The sequence below is a fragment of the Hyaena hyaena genome, unplaced genomic scaffold (assembly GCF_003009895.1).
Source record: "Hyaena hyaena isolate Hyena2069 unplaced genomic scaffold, ASM300989v1 scaffold_1683, whole genome shotgun sequence".
NCBI lineage: Eukaryota > Metazoa > Chordata > Mammalia > Carnivora > Hyaenidae > Hyaena > Hyaena hyaena.
In genome coordinates this window covers 136,985-151,213 of record NW_024082318.1, presented here as the reverse complement: position 1 = coordinate 151,213, position 14,229 = coordinate 136,985, and the positions used below count along the sequence as shown (strand labels likewise).

The following is a 14,229-nucleotide window of genomic DNA, read 5'->3' as shown; positions in this document are numbered from 1 at the left end:
TTTGCCTTTTATTACCACTAAAACATTAATATAATACATTTTATATATTGGAGCCCTAACCTCTAAGTGACTACTTTTGAAGAGGTCATTAAAGTTGAATGAGGTCATGATTGTGGGGTTCTACCCTATTTGAAATGGCTTTCTTTTAGAGGAATAAACACCAACACTATGCTCACCAGGAGGAAAAGGACCCATGAGGACACACCTAGAAGGTAGCCATCCACAAGCCAAGGAGAGAGACCACAGATCACCGAACCTGTTGACCCCTTCCTCTTCAACTCCCAGCATCCAGAGCTGTGAGAAATACATTCTGTTGTTGAAGTCACCCGGTCTGTGATTATTTTGTTGTGGCCACCCCAGCAGACTACACAGCTCTCACTTCATGTGTTCTCTTAGCCAAAGACATAAATAACAAGGCTCCACATCCAAGAGATGTAGTTGGGGACACAACAGGTATAATTTTTTTAAATGTGGCAAAACTATAAATTGGCTTTTTAAGCCTTTATTTATTTATTTATTTATTTACTTATTTACTTATTTGAGTGAGAGAGAGAGCGAGCGAGCAAGCAGGGAGGGGGCAGAGGGAGAGAGAGAATCTTCTTCTTTTAAATGTTTATTCATTTTTGCTTCTGTCCTTGGCTCCTTGTATAGGTTGTTCCTTCCTTCCTGCTTCATCCTCACCATTCACAATATGCCTTAGAGCCTCTGATCCTCCAGCACCACCTGAGGCTTCAGGAAGCTGTCCCCATGATGGAAGAGGACCAGGAGCTGGAGAGAAATATATTTGGATTGAGCCTCAATGGCTGAAGGTGAGAGGAAAACAGCCCTGGAAATGTGTGACATTTGTGTGACATTTGTACTGCACGAGGAGGAGGCCATACCCTAAGCAATTCTCTTTGTTACATGATCATGAAGAACCTGAAAGTGGAATTTTGTGCTTACACTACAACCCATCTTTCAGAGAACAAAATTAATTTATGCATTCAGACTCGAGGTGCTCTTCCAGCTGTTGAGCAATTTCAGGAAGGCTTGAATGGGCTCATGAAAGTCTGCCAGCATGGGCTTGACAAATTTGAGGCCAGCATAAAGGACTATAAGGATCAAAAAGCAAGCAGAAATGAGTCCACATTCTAGTCCCTTATGTACTGTTGTTTCCTGAGTTGTTAATGTTAGCCATTCTGACAGGTGTGAGGTGGTATCTCATTGTGGTTTTGATTTGTATTTCCCTGATGATGAGTGATGTTGAGCATTTTTTCATGTGTCTGCTTGCCATCTGGGTGTCTTCTTTGGAGAAGCATCTATTCATGTCTTTTGCCCACTTCTTCACTGAATTATTTGTTTTTTTGGGCTGTTGAATTTGATAAGTTCTTTATAGATTTTGGATACTAACCCTTTATCTGATATGTCATTTGCAAATATCTTCTCCTATTCTGTCGATTGCCTTTTAGTTTTGCTGATTGTTTCCTTTGCAGTGCAGAAGCCTTTTATCTTGATGAAGTCCCAGTGGTTCATTTTTGGTTTTGTTTCCTTTGTTTCTAGAGATGTGTTGAGTAAGAAGTAGCTGCTGCTTCTTTTACTTGCTTTCTCCTCTAGGATTCTGATGGCTTCCGGTCTTATATTTAGGTCTTTAATCCATTTTGAGTTTCTTTTTTGGTATGGTGTAAGAAAGTGGTCCAGGTTCATTTTTCTGCATGTTGCTATCCAGTTTTCCCAGCACCATTTGCTGAAGAGACTGTCTTTATTCCATTGAATATTCTTTCCTGTTTTGCCAAAGATTAGTTGGCCATACATTTGTGGGTCCATTTCTGGGTTCTCTATTTGTTCCATTGCTCTGAGTGTCTGTTTTTGTGCCAGTACCATACTGTATTGATGATTACAGCTTTGTCATACCGTTTGAAGTCCAGGATTGTGATGCCTACAGCTTTGGTGTTCTTTTTCAAGATTGCTTTGGCTGTATGGGGTCTCTTCTGGTTCCATACAAATTTTAGGATTGTTTGTTCTAGCTCTGTGAAGAATGCTGGTGTTATTTTGATAGGGATTGCTATATACCTCTGTTCTTTGAAGAACGTAAATTGCATGAGTCTTTGTCTTTCCAGTGTCCTAATGTTTCTCTTTTTTTAACCTTTTTAAAAAAATGTTCATTTTTGAGAGAGAGAGAGAGAGGGAGAGAAGATCCGAAATGGGCTCTGCACTGACAACAGAGAACCCAATGTGGGGCTTGAACTCGCAAACGGTGAGATCATGATCTGGGCCCAAATCAAGAGTCTGATGCTTACCCAACTGAGCCACTCACGTGTCCTCTACTGTTTCCATTCACATTACAAAAGTGCTTAAGTGCCTGCAACTGAGTATTTGCTCAATGAACATTGGTAGAGTTGTGAATAAACAAGGCACCTCATTTTCTTATCCATTTTTACTTATCTGGCTACTATAAATGTTCACTTCCACTCTTCCTTCCAAGGTGGTATTGAAATGCCCAGAGTTCGAGAGACCCCAAAAACAGACCACCAGAGACCAGAGTCAAAGCCAATCGGCAAGGTTGTTTATTTGCAGGTTCGAACTCGGACCTCCGCGCACTTGTCGCCGGTGACACTGAGAGGCCCTGAACAAAGCCTTTGCAGCCTTTTTATAGACAGGAGTAAACAAGTCGTGGGGAGGGACAGGAGATCTCTATGGTTACAAGTTTGTCATTGGTTAATATTTAAATGTGAATATATACCATATTTGATTGGTTCCCGCTATCAGGTTTTTGGCGGGATCCAATTACAACATTTAGGATACCTTTGAATTTAGCCAATCATAGAGCGAGTCTAGAGTCTTGTTCGGCGACTAACGGGTTAACTTCTCTCTCCCTAGGCCCTTCCTTCAGTAAGGCGGAGGGTGGCTGCTGGCCTTTCCTGATTAGGTGTTGCCAAGGTAGTGTGGTGGAGTGATGTGGTGGGCAGTTTCTCCGGCCTTGGGCAGCATGCTGCTGCCTGATAGCTCCGGGGAAGCTGAAACTCAAGCCTTAAGCAATGGTACAGAAGTGGAAGGAGCTAGTTAGGTTTTAGTTTCCCGTAGTGCAAGCTCTTGTACAGAAGCAGAAAAGCTGGTTGAGTTTTTGGTTTAGTTTGCCTAGGCCCCTCATTCCAAGGAGCCGGCACCGATGCAAGTACAAAAGGGTCTTTATTACAAGCTTGAGCAGGGGCTCACCCAGCCTGCTGGTGTCATGGCAGCAAGGTGAAGCCAAGAACAATAGCGAACAGGGTTTTTAAGGAGTAAGGGATGGGGGTGTTACAGTACATGTAGCATCATCACATAAGCACTAATTACAATTACAGCTTCGACCATTCAGTGTCTGTGAGGTGTTCATTACTTTTGGTGGGACCCAATCATGACTTCTGAGAATCCTTTGAAAATGACCAGTTGTGAGGTGAGTTTAAAGGGCCCACATGGGGTTCAGACAAGCAGTGAGAAATTGGCTAGTTTGTATCTGCAGTTTCCAGCCTTGACTCAGACCATAGGAATGTTTCTATTTTTTTCTTTTTGATTAGCTGAACTGAGGGCGGTCTGAGGATGGCTTTAACCTTGAACAGTCTAAGGCTTTTCCTGGGACTGGGACTGGGGCTACGTGCAGCCCGAGGTTTCTCTTAATGGAGGACTTAATTTTTGGCTCTTCAGTATTGCTTAATGTTTTCATGAAAAATAGCTGTGCTGAAAATTCTCTAACGTCTTAATTTTCTTCAACGTCCCCTGGTATTTCCCCAGAGCTATTTCTGACACTATCTTTAAACTGCAAAAACATTATTGCTGGGGCACCTGGCTTACTCAGTCAGAAGAGCATGTGATTCTTGATCTCAGGGTTATGAGTTCAAGCCCCAAGTTGGATACAGAGATTACTTAAAAATAGAACCTTAAAAAAAATTACTACTAATTTTCTGAAATTTGCATTTCCAAACTACTCTTCTGAAATAATCTCAGTTCCCCATGCAGAACTGTACCTGCAGTCACTGGAAAATGATAATCGCTTACCAGCCAGGACATGATATTATGGGAGTCAGTTACCTCCTTTATCTGGAGGTTCAGACACTCTGCATCAGACATTCTGCAACTGTGAAAGTTGTAGCCACTGACCCAAACTAAAATAGCGCCAAGGTTGGTCTCCATTTGAGGTAGATGTCACTTTGCTAAGGAGAATTGAGTATATCTTAGCATAATGAGTAAGAAATATTAGATAGTTAAAAATGGGTGGGGCACAATCACTGACCTTGCAGGGAGCAAATTTTCTATGGGGTCCAGAGGCAGACATCCTGCTTGTTCACCTGCTTCCAGGGACCTAACATCTCTCCTTTATTCTGTCATGGCCCTGTGTAAAGTTTATCCCCTTGCTCCTAGCCAATCACAATAGAACTCACAAAACTGATGACAAACCCATCAGCTACATTCATTTGAAAAGGAATACAATACTGCCTTAAGCTATGCTTGGATTATTTTATGTCTGAATGACTCTATGGAATGATAGGACCATTTAGATCAATGGATTTGGGAACATCTCAATAACAATATTATCCTCTGGGAAATGGGTGACATTCACGGAGTATGAAATTATGCCTCTTCACCGCAGTTCACAAGAAGCAAACCCCCTCCCTTCCCCTATGTTTCCAGCATTCCTCAAGGAGCCGCAGGGCTAATGCTCCGGTAGAGACGTAGAAAACCCTTCCTGCCGTCTCTGGGGGCCCGCAAACTACATTACCCAGAAGACTATGCGCGGCGTTGAGCCAATGGAAGCACTTCCGCGTGAATTCATCGCGTGGGGGCGGGACTTCCGGCCTCCTCCTTGTGGCGGCCATTTTGCTGCTCTCGGGCGTGCCGGGGCGGGACCGAAGTGACGGAACTGTCAAGGCTTAGGAGTTGTCCCCACGGCCGAGAGGCGGGTCCGCGGCTCGGCGAGGCCGCCGCCCGAGCTGTCCCGTGGCGGTGTCCGCTACTCTCCCTCCCGCCCTGGGCCCTGCTCCGCCCACACAGTCCAATGGCGGCGGCGGCGCCCAGGGACCTGGCTCAGGTAAATGCGCGGCCCCCGGGGCCTCCCCGTCACCCCCCACTCAGACCCTCAAGGCCCCAGCGCGGGGCGCTTGCTCGAGGCCCCGCCGCCCAGATACCGGTGTCCGGTTTGGGGACGCGCTCGTGGGCGGGGCCCCGTGTCTGAGCGCCGGCGTGACGCGGAGCTGGTGCAGGGGAGGGGCCGGTTGGTGCAGCGGCTGCAGGGGGTCCGGAGGCGGGAGGATTTGGGGGTGTGGGGTCAGCCTTCTGCCCTCGGGGGACACAGGGTGTGCGGCGGGGTCACGGGGTACTGGCGGGCTGGGCTGTAGTACCTCCGTTCTGAAGACGCGGGAGGGTCGAAGAGAGACACAGTCCGTGTTAAGGTGTGAATAGCTTTCCGAAAGCTGCTCAAGAGAGATGAAAGGGGGTGATGAAGACGAGGAGGCACCGGGAGGGCGGTTCTTATCGAAGGTCACAGAGCTGGTAGGGGGAGCACTGAGGACTGAGGCGCCGAGGTTGGTCAGCCCGTGGTCTCTTGGGTTCCAGGGCCGGGCGGGGTGCAGGGGAGGCCTGAGCTTGCAGAGACCAGCCCTGGTTGCCTTCACTCAACCGCAAGTTCTGAAGGTTTTGAAAGTTCTTATGGCACCTGCACAAGGAAGGAGAGGTTGACTCAGACCCTCACTGATCTTTACATCCCAAGTTCGGTGCCCGGGACTGGTGTCTTGAACCTCTTCCCTTGCTGTTTTTCCAGTTGCTGGTTTTTGGGATCCTGAGGATCCCCTGCGCCAAGGGTCGTGAGTGCCGGCCAAGGGTTCCATACACAGGTGTGAGATCCCAGAAATAGATACCAAACTGTGCAGATGCTTGGACAGGCACAGCCTGTCTCCATTCTCCCTGTTGAGAACAAAGAGCTGAGGGTCAGGGATCAGGCCTCTACTATGGCTGTTAAGAATTTGAGCACCTGTGGGGCGCCTGGGTGGCTTAGTTGGTTAAGTGTCCGACTTTCACTTGGGTCATGATCTCGCGGTTCGTGGGTTCGAGCCCCGCGTCGGGCTCTGTGCTGACTGCCAGTTCAGAGTCCGGAGCCTGTTTCGGATTCTGTACCTCCCTCTCTTTCTGACCCTCCCCTGCTCACGCTGTCTCTCTCTCTCTCTCTCTCTCTCTCTCCTAGAAATAAATTAAAAAATATAAAAAAAAAAAAGAAATTGAGCACCTGTTATGGAGGTCATGAGAGGCTTGGATAAGAGGGATGGCGGGGATCTTAATAGGCTCTATTAGGTTGTAGAAAAGATAACAGACTATGGGGGTAGGGGAGAAGGCAGGGAGCCCAGGAGGAGGCAGCTGCTGTAATCCAAATGAATGTTGATGAACCAGAGTAGTGGTCAGAGAGGTAGGTGAAAAATTGTACTCTCCCATTTTTTAACGAAGGGCAAAGTAGATTTTTTGATGTTGTAGGTGAGGGAGCAAAAAGAGTCAGGGATGAATCTGGTGTGTTTGGTCCTAGCAGCTGAAGGAAGGGATGGAAGTTCCGTCAGTTGGGATGGGGACGTTGATGGTGGGTTAATTTTCTTTGGGACTATCAGAAGTTTCGTTTGGTCCTGTTATGAGTCCTGTTATGAGATGTTTCAGAGAACAGCACGTGGAAACAGCAAGTGAGTAGCTGGATTCTCTGGCCTGGAAATCTGGGGAGGAGGTTCAGGATGAAGACATCCAAAATTGGTGGCTGTTGTGTAGACCTTGGAGGAGCTGTGGACTATGTGTAGGTTGGGAAATGCAGCTCATCATGATAATGCCTTTGCTGGTCAAATAGAGGAGGTGCATGATGAGAGGTTATTTTCTTGCTGTGATCTGATCAGGGTTGCTGGGCACACAAACACAGGTGTAGCAGAGATGTGATCGTGGTAACCATATGGGAGAGAGGATGATCTGGCTGGTGGTGAAGGCTTCTATGGGATGAGTGGAGGCTGTGGAGGCTTGGGAGTAAATGAGCCAAGAGGACACTGAGGCCAGGCTCCTGCTTACTCAGGAGCTGTCCCCTCAGCAGTCACAACTGACTGTAGTTTCGTAGGAATTTTTGGTGAGCTTTGGTGGGGTTTGTGGTGTTCAGGCTTGTTGGTGCATAGGTCTGGGGCAGACTTTTAAAAGTGGTGGCTGTAGGACCAGAATGGAACTGTGGGTCACATTTAGGAAATGTAATGTATGTTATAGCGGTAATGCTGTTAGCCGGTCAGAAAAACTAGTGTGCATGTTGAGAAGTGGTTCTTTGACTTAGCACCTATTTGACATCCTCAGTGTGAGAAACACAGGTGATGAAGAGAAGTGATAGCGTGAATGGTGTGGGAGAGAGCATATCATGGGGGTGACTACAGCTTCCGTGGCACAAGTGGGTGCAAGATGGCTTTGGAGTCAAAGGAGTAATTGAGGCAGGATGACACAATCCTTTGGGAGAGTCATCATGCCTGACTGGGGTTTTAAGGAAGGTTGAGCAGAGAGGTTGTGAGTTGTGACTGCTGAGGGGACAGCAAGTCCAGCACAGAAGTGGCAGTGGGTCATAGCCATCTAATTAAAAAAATTCTTTTTAATGTTTTTTTTTTAATTTATTTCTGAGAGACGGGGAGACACATAATCTGAAACAGGCTCCAGGCTCTGAGCTAGCCATCAGCACAGAGCCTGACATGGGGCTTGAACCCATGAACCGTGAGATCATGACCTGAGCCGAAGTCAGACGCTTAACCGACTGAGCCACCCAGGCACCCCCATACCCATCTAATTCATAGATGCTTCTGGGTAGCTGATTCTGAAGCAAGGCTCAGAGGCACAGAGGAAGGCTTCAAAGCAGAATTCAGGGCTTTTCCCACAGTAGACGTTGTGGGAGTGCAGCTGTGGGGACTGGAGATGTGAGAGAGGGGAGTCTGCAGAGCAGTGTGCACTTCAAGAGGAAGTGTGAGCTAAGGGCCACGGGGCCTGGTGTTGGAGGCTGAAGGGTAAAGCATGAGCCCACGTTTCAGTGTGTCTTGGCAGTCTCAAAGGGAGACCCTGGGGAATTGACACTATGGTTGGGACCCTACAGGCCAGGATGAATTTGGATGACATCTCTATCCCCCCTCCTTGATGTTCCTGAGGGATGAACACGGTGAATAAGGAGACCCTGAGGATATGGGGCAATAGTGGCACCTAGGCCTGGAATTCCTGAAGCAGGGAGCCCTGGAGGAGGAGAAGCGTGGGGTAGATGTGTGGTGCGACGGATTGTGGGATCTCACAGTGTTCATGGTTTCATCTGTCCCCACTGTAACAGGATAGTGTGACCTTTGAGGATGTCGCCGTGTACTTCTCCTGGGAGGAGTGGAGGCTCCTTGATGAGTCTCAGAGATGCCTGTACCACGATGTGATGCTGGAGAACTTTGCACTTGTATCCTCACTGGGTAAGGCGCTCACCCTCCCCAGTGGCCTGAACTAGGTCCTGTTCTCTCCCCACCCACCCCCTCTCAGTCTCTCTCACGTGTGGACCGTGGGCACTGCAGGTTCTCAGCTTTCTGGGTAGTTGCTGTGTTGATCGGCTGGTTTGTTTGCACTGCCCTCTTCTCTCCACTGCAGCCTCAGTACCTGCTGTACTGAACCCTTGTAGGAAAGGATTCGAGGTTACTAGGTTTTTAGTAATTGTAATAGATTCCATCAAGCTTGCCCTCTATTCGTTTGATTCAGTGAGTACAGATCCATTTCACTTCTGTATCCCAGGGGTTTGGTTTGTTTAAAGTAAGCTCTACAGCCTTGGAGCTTGAACTCACAACCCTGAGATCAAGAACTGCATGCTCTACTGACTGAGCTGGCCAGGTCCCCTGTGTCCCAGGTTCTGATCCCTTCTTTTAGCTGACATGCCCTCATGTCTGCTTGTGCCGGGTTTGCAGACTGTCATAGTCACTACTTAGCTGAACTATAGGCTACTTTTCGGTGCGCTCCTGCAAGGTTTGTACTTAAGGTATATTTTCTTCCCGCCCCCCACCAGCCTTCTGGAGATAAAAAATTATATATATCCAAGTGCATAGTGACTGATTTGATATATGTAAACACTGTGATAAAATTTCCACAATTGAAGTTAATTAAATATCCATCACCTCATAAAATTATTACGTTATTTTTTTTTTGTATGAGTGTCTAAGATCTACTTTCAGTACTTTCCGTAAATCTCAAGTATACAGCATCATTATTAACTGCAGTCACCATGCTGTATGTTACATTTTCAGAACTTTTTCATCTTACAACTGAACATTTGTACCGTTTGACCAACATTTCCCAATTTCCTCCACACCCCAGCTTCTGGCAATCGTATAGGCATACCTTGGAGATATTGCGGGTTTGGCTCCAGACCACCACAATATAGTGAACATCACAATAAACCAAGTCAGATGAATTTTTTCTTTTTCCAGTACATGTAAAATTTATGTTTACATTGTAGTTTATTAAGTCTGCCATAGCGTTATGTCTTAAAAAACAATGTGGCTAATTTAAAAATAGTTTACTGCTGAAAAATGGTACCATCATCTAAAATTCTAGAAAGTCATCGTTTGTTGGTGAAAGGTCTTGCCTTAATGTTCATAGCTGCTGACTGCCCAGGGCGGTAGTTTGCAAGGTTGGAGTGGTAGCAATTTCTTAAAATAAGACAACAATGAAGCTTGCTGCGTTGATTGACTCTTCCTTTCATGAGTGATTTCTCTGTAGCGTGCCATGCTGTTTTATAGCATTTTACCCACAGTAGAACTCTTTCAGAATGGGAGTCAGTCCCCTCAGACCCTTTTGCTCCCTTATCAACTAAGCGTACGAAATATTCTAAATTCTTTGTTGTCATTTCCACAGTCTTCACAACATCTTCACCAGGAATAGATTCCATTTCTTTGAATTTTTTTTTTTTAATGTTTATATATCCTTAAGAGACAGAGAGAGACAGAGCATGAGCAGTGGAGGGGCAGAGAGACAAAGGAGACACAGAATTCGAAGCAGGCTTCAGGCTCTGAGCTGTCAGCACAGAGCCCGACTTGAGGCTAAAACCCACGAACCATGAGATCATGACCTGAGCCATAGTCGAACGCTTAACTGACTGAGCCACCCAGGTGCCCCTGTTTGAATTTTTTTTTAGTTTATTTTATTTTGAGAAATATCAAAAGTCCTATCAGTGCAGAACCCACGAACTGTGAGATCATGACCTGAGCCAAAATCAAAAGTCAGATGCTCACCTGAGCCACCTAGGCGGCCCTTTTTTGAATTTTTAAAAATGTAAGGGGCGCCTGGGTGGCTCAGTTGGTTAAGCGTCCAGCTTCGTCTCAGGTCATGATCTCGCGGTTCGTGGGTTCGAGCACTGCATTGGGCTCTGTGCTGACAGCCAGCTCGGAGCCTGGAGCCTGTTTCAGATTCTGTATCTCCCTCTCTCTCTGACCCTCCCCTGCTCACGCTGTCTCTCTCTCTCTCTCTCAGAAATAAATAAAACATTAAAAAAAATGTTTATTCCATCATAGTTAAATACAGTGTTTTTATATTTTTTAAAATTTGGATTCCATCACAGTAAACAATTTGCTTGTCCATATCAAGCAGCTCTTCGGCCATTCAAGTTTTATCATGAGCTTGCAGCAGTTCAGTCACATCTTCCAGCGCCACTTCCAGTTCTCTTGGCGTTTCCACCACATCTACAGTTACATTCTCCACGGAAGTCTTGAACCTTTCAGAGTCATCCATGAGGGTTGAAATCAGCTTCTTCCAGTCTCCTCTTGATACTTCGACCTCTGCCATCCGTGAATGGCAGTTAGAACAGTGAATCCTTTTCAGAAGGTTTCTATTTACTTTGGCCAGATTCATCAGAAAAATCACCGTGGCAGAACTGATCTTACAGATGATATTTCTTAAATAATAGGACTTGAAAATCAAAATTATTCCTTGATCCATAGGCTACAGAATGGATGTTGTATTAGCAGGCATGAGACATTAAGCTCCTCATACATCTCCATCAGAGCTTGTGAGTGCTTTGTCAGTGAGCAGTGATATTTTGAAAGAAATCTTATTTTCTGAGCACTACATCTCAACAGTGGGCTTAAAATATTCAGTAAGCCATATTATAAACAGATGTGCTATAATCCAGACTTTGCTGTTCTATTTATAGCACAGGGAGAGTAGATTTAGCAGAATTCCTAAGAACCCTGGGATTTTCAGAATGATATGTGAGTCCCTAACAAGCTTGACTTCTCCAGCTAAGAAAGTGCTAGATGGCATCTTGCAGCCACAGGCTGCTTTGTCTGCATTTGGAAAATCTGTGGTTCAGTGCAGCCACCTTCATGAACGATCTCCGCTGGGTCTTCTGGAGCACTTGCTGCAGCTTCTGTGTCAGCACGAGCTGCCCCACCTTGTCCTTTGCTGTTACAGAGATGGTTTCTTTCCTTCAGCATCATGACCCAACCTCTGCTAACTTTAAACTTGTCTTCTGCAGCTTCCTCACCTCTGCAGCCTTCATAGAAGTGGAGAGAGTTAGGGCCTTGCTCTGGATTAGGTTTTGACTTAAAGGAATGTTGCGGGCACTCTGATCTTCCGTGCAGAGCACTGAAACTTTCTCTGTATCCGTAGTAAGGCTGTTTTGTGTTCTTATCATTTGTGTGTTCCCTGGAGTAGCACTTTCTTTTTTTAAATAATTTATCCTAATTAAAAAATATATTTATTTATTTTTGAGAGAGAGACAGACAGAATGTGAGCCAGGGAGGGGCAGAGAGAGAGAAGGAGACATAAAATCTGAAACAGGCTCCAGGCTCTGAGCCATCAGCACAGAGCCTGATGCAGGGCTTGAACTCATGAACTGCAAGATCATGACCTGAGCCAAAGTCAAACACTTAGCTGACTGAGCCACCCAGGCGCCCCTGGAATAGCACTTTTATAAATGCTTGTTTATTTTATTTTGAGAGAGAAAATGAGAGAGAGAGAACGTGGGGGAGGGGCAGAGAGTGAGGGAGAGTTTGAAATCACAAAGTGTGATCCCTCAAACTTTGATCTTTGTGATCAAGATTTCTTTGGCTATTTGAGGTCATTTGTGGCTCAAATTTTAGGATTCTGTTTCTGTGTCTGGTAAAAATACCATTGGAATTTTAATAGAGCTTGCATTCAATTTTAGGTTGCTTTATGTAGTAGAAATAATTGAATACTAATTCTTTCAGTCCACAAACATGGGATGTCTCTCCATTAATTTGTGTCTTCAATTTCTTTCATTAGTGTCTTATAATTTTCATTATACGCATCTCACATTTGCTTGGCTTAATGTATTCCTAAGTATTTTATTTTTTAAAAGCTACTGTTAAATAGAATTGGTTTCTTAATTTCCTTTAAGATATTTCATTGTTAGTAATAGGCACATCTGATTTTTGTATGTAGATTTTTTATCCCGTAAATTTACTGAGTTTATTTACTCATTTTGAAAGTTTTCTAGTGGGCTTTTTATGGTTTTCTTTTCTTTCTTTTTTTTTTTTTTTTTATTTCTAGGAGAGAGAGAGAGACAGCGTAGCAGGGGAGGGTCAGAGAGAGAGGGAGTCACAGACTGAAACAGGCTCCAGGCTCTGAGCTGGCAGTCAGCACAGAGCCCGACGCGGGGCTCGAACCCACGAACCGCGAGATCATGACCTAAGCGAAAGTCGGACGCTTAACCGACTAAGCCACCCAGGCGCCCCTTTATGGTTTTCTTTATACAAGATCTATGTCATCTGCAAATGGTTTTACTTCTTTTCTGATTTGGATGCCTTTTTTTAAATTTATTTTTTTTTTAAATTTTTAATGTTTTTATTTATTTCTGAGAGAGAGAAAGACAGCATGAGCAGGGGAGGGTCAGAGAGAGAGGGAGACACAGAACCTGAAGCAGGCTCCAGGCTCTGAGCTGTCAGCACAGAGCCCAATGCGGGGCTCGAACCCATGAACTGTGAGATCATGACCTGAGCCGAAGTTGGACGCTCAACTGACTGAGCCACCCAGGCGCCCCTGGATGCCTTTCTTTTTCTTGTCTGATTGTTCTGGATAGGACTTCTGGTACTATTTTGAATAGCAATTATGAGACTGGACATCCTTGTCTTGTTTCTGATTGTAGAGAAAAAGTTTTTACCTTTTCACTGTAGAATGTGCTTTTAGCTGTGGGCTTATATACAGCCTTTATATGTTGTGGTGTTTGTCTTATATACCTAATTTTGGGAAGTTTTTATCATAAAAGGATCCTGAATTTTGTCAAGTGCTTTTTTCTCTATCTGTTCATATGATCATATGAGTTTTGGTCTTCATTCTGTTAATAAGATAGAACACATTGACCGATTTACTTAATGAGGATAAATCTCACTTGATCACAGTTTATGATTCTTTTCATATACTGTTGAATTGGATTTGCTAGGATTTTGTTGAGCTTTTATACATCTCTGTCCATTAGGGATGTTGGCCTGTAACTTTGTTTTCTTGTAAGGTACTTTGGTGTCCTAATTCTAGCCTCCTAAAATGAGTTTGAAAATGTTACTTCCCCTTCACATTTTTGGAAGAACTTGAGAGTTTAATCCCTAAGATGTTGATGGAAATCATCTGGTCATGACTTTTTCTTTTTTGGGATATATTTGATTACTAAATCATTTTCCTTGTCATTTGGATATTTTATGTCTCACAATTCAGTGTTGGTAGTTTGTATGTTTCTAGGACTTTATTCTAGGTTACCTAATATGTTGGTGTATAATAGTTCATAGTAGACTTTTATGATCCTTTGTGTTTCTGTGCTCCCAGTTGCAATTTCTCCTCTTTTATTTCTGCCTTAGTTTATTTGGGTCTTGCCTTTGTTCTAAATCTAGCTAAAGGTTTTTAAACTTTCTGTTCAGAAAACCAGCTCTTAGTAGTGTTTATCTTTTTATTTTTATAGTTTCTATTTGAGATCTGGCCTGATCTTTGTGTTTTCCTTTGTTTTTTCAAACTTTGGTCTTTGTTATTTTTCTCGTTTCTTAAGGTGTAAAGTAGGTTGTTTCTTTGAGTTTTTTTTTTAAGAGCCAACATTTATTGCTCTAAACTTTTTTCTTAGAACTGCCTTTTCACATTCCATATATATTTAAATATTTATTTTTTTCTTTGAGAGAGAGAGAGATGTGCACACATGAGTGGGGGAGGGGCAGAGAGAGAGGGGAACAGAGGATCTGAAGCAGGCTCTGCCTAACAGCATCAAACTTACTG

General features: G+C 44.5%; 1 protein-coding gene and 1 pseudogene across 3 annotated transcripts in view; both read left to right on the top strand.

Moving 5' to 3' along the window:
- The window catches only part of LOC120226414 (zinc finger protein 814-like), a 46,812-nt gene that overhangs the window by 22,820 nt on the left and 9,763 nt on the right, over window positions 1–14,229 (top strand). The window contains exons 1-2 of one of the 3 annotated variants that reach the window (XM_039224600.1): window positions 4,733–5,041; window positions 8,315–8,441. In XM_039224600.1, the coding sequence (XP_039080531.1) occupies window positions 5,009–5,041; window positions 8,315–8,441 (160 nt within the window). In that variant the 5' untranslated portion in view covers window positions 4,733–5,008. Of the gene's footprint in view, window positions 1–4,732; window positions 5,042–8,070; window positions 8,153–8,314; window positions 8,442–14,229 lie in introns of those variants that run through there. The other 2 variants (XM_039224602.1, XM_039224601.1) reach the window with 2 other exon arrangements.
- LOC120226418 lies at window positions 590–1,134 on the top strand (annotated as a pseudogene).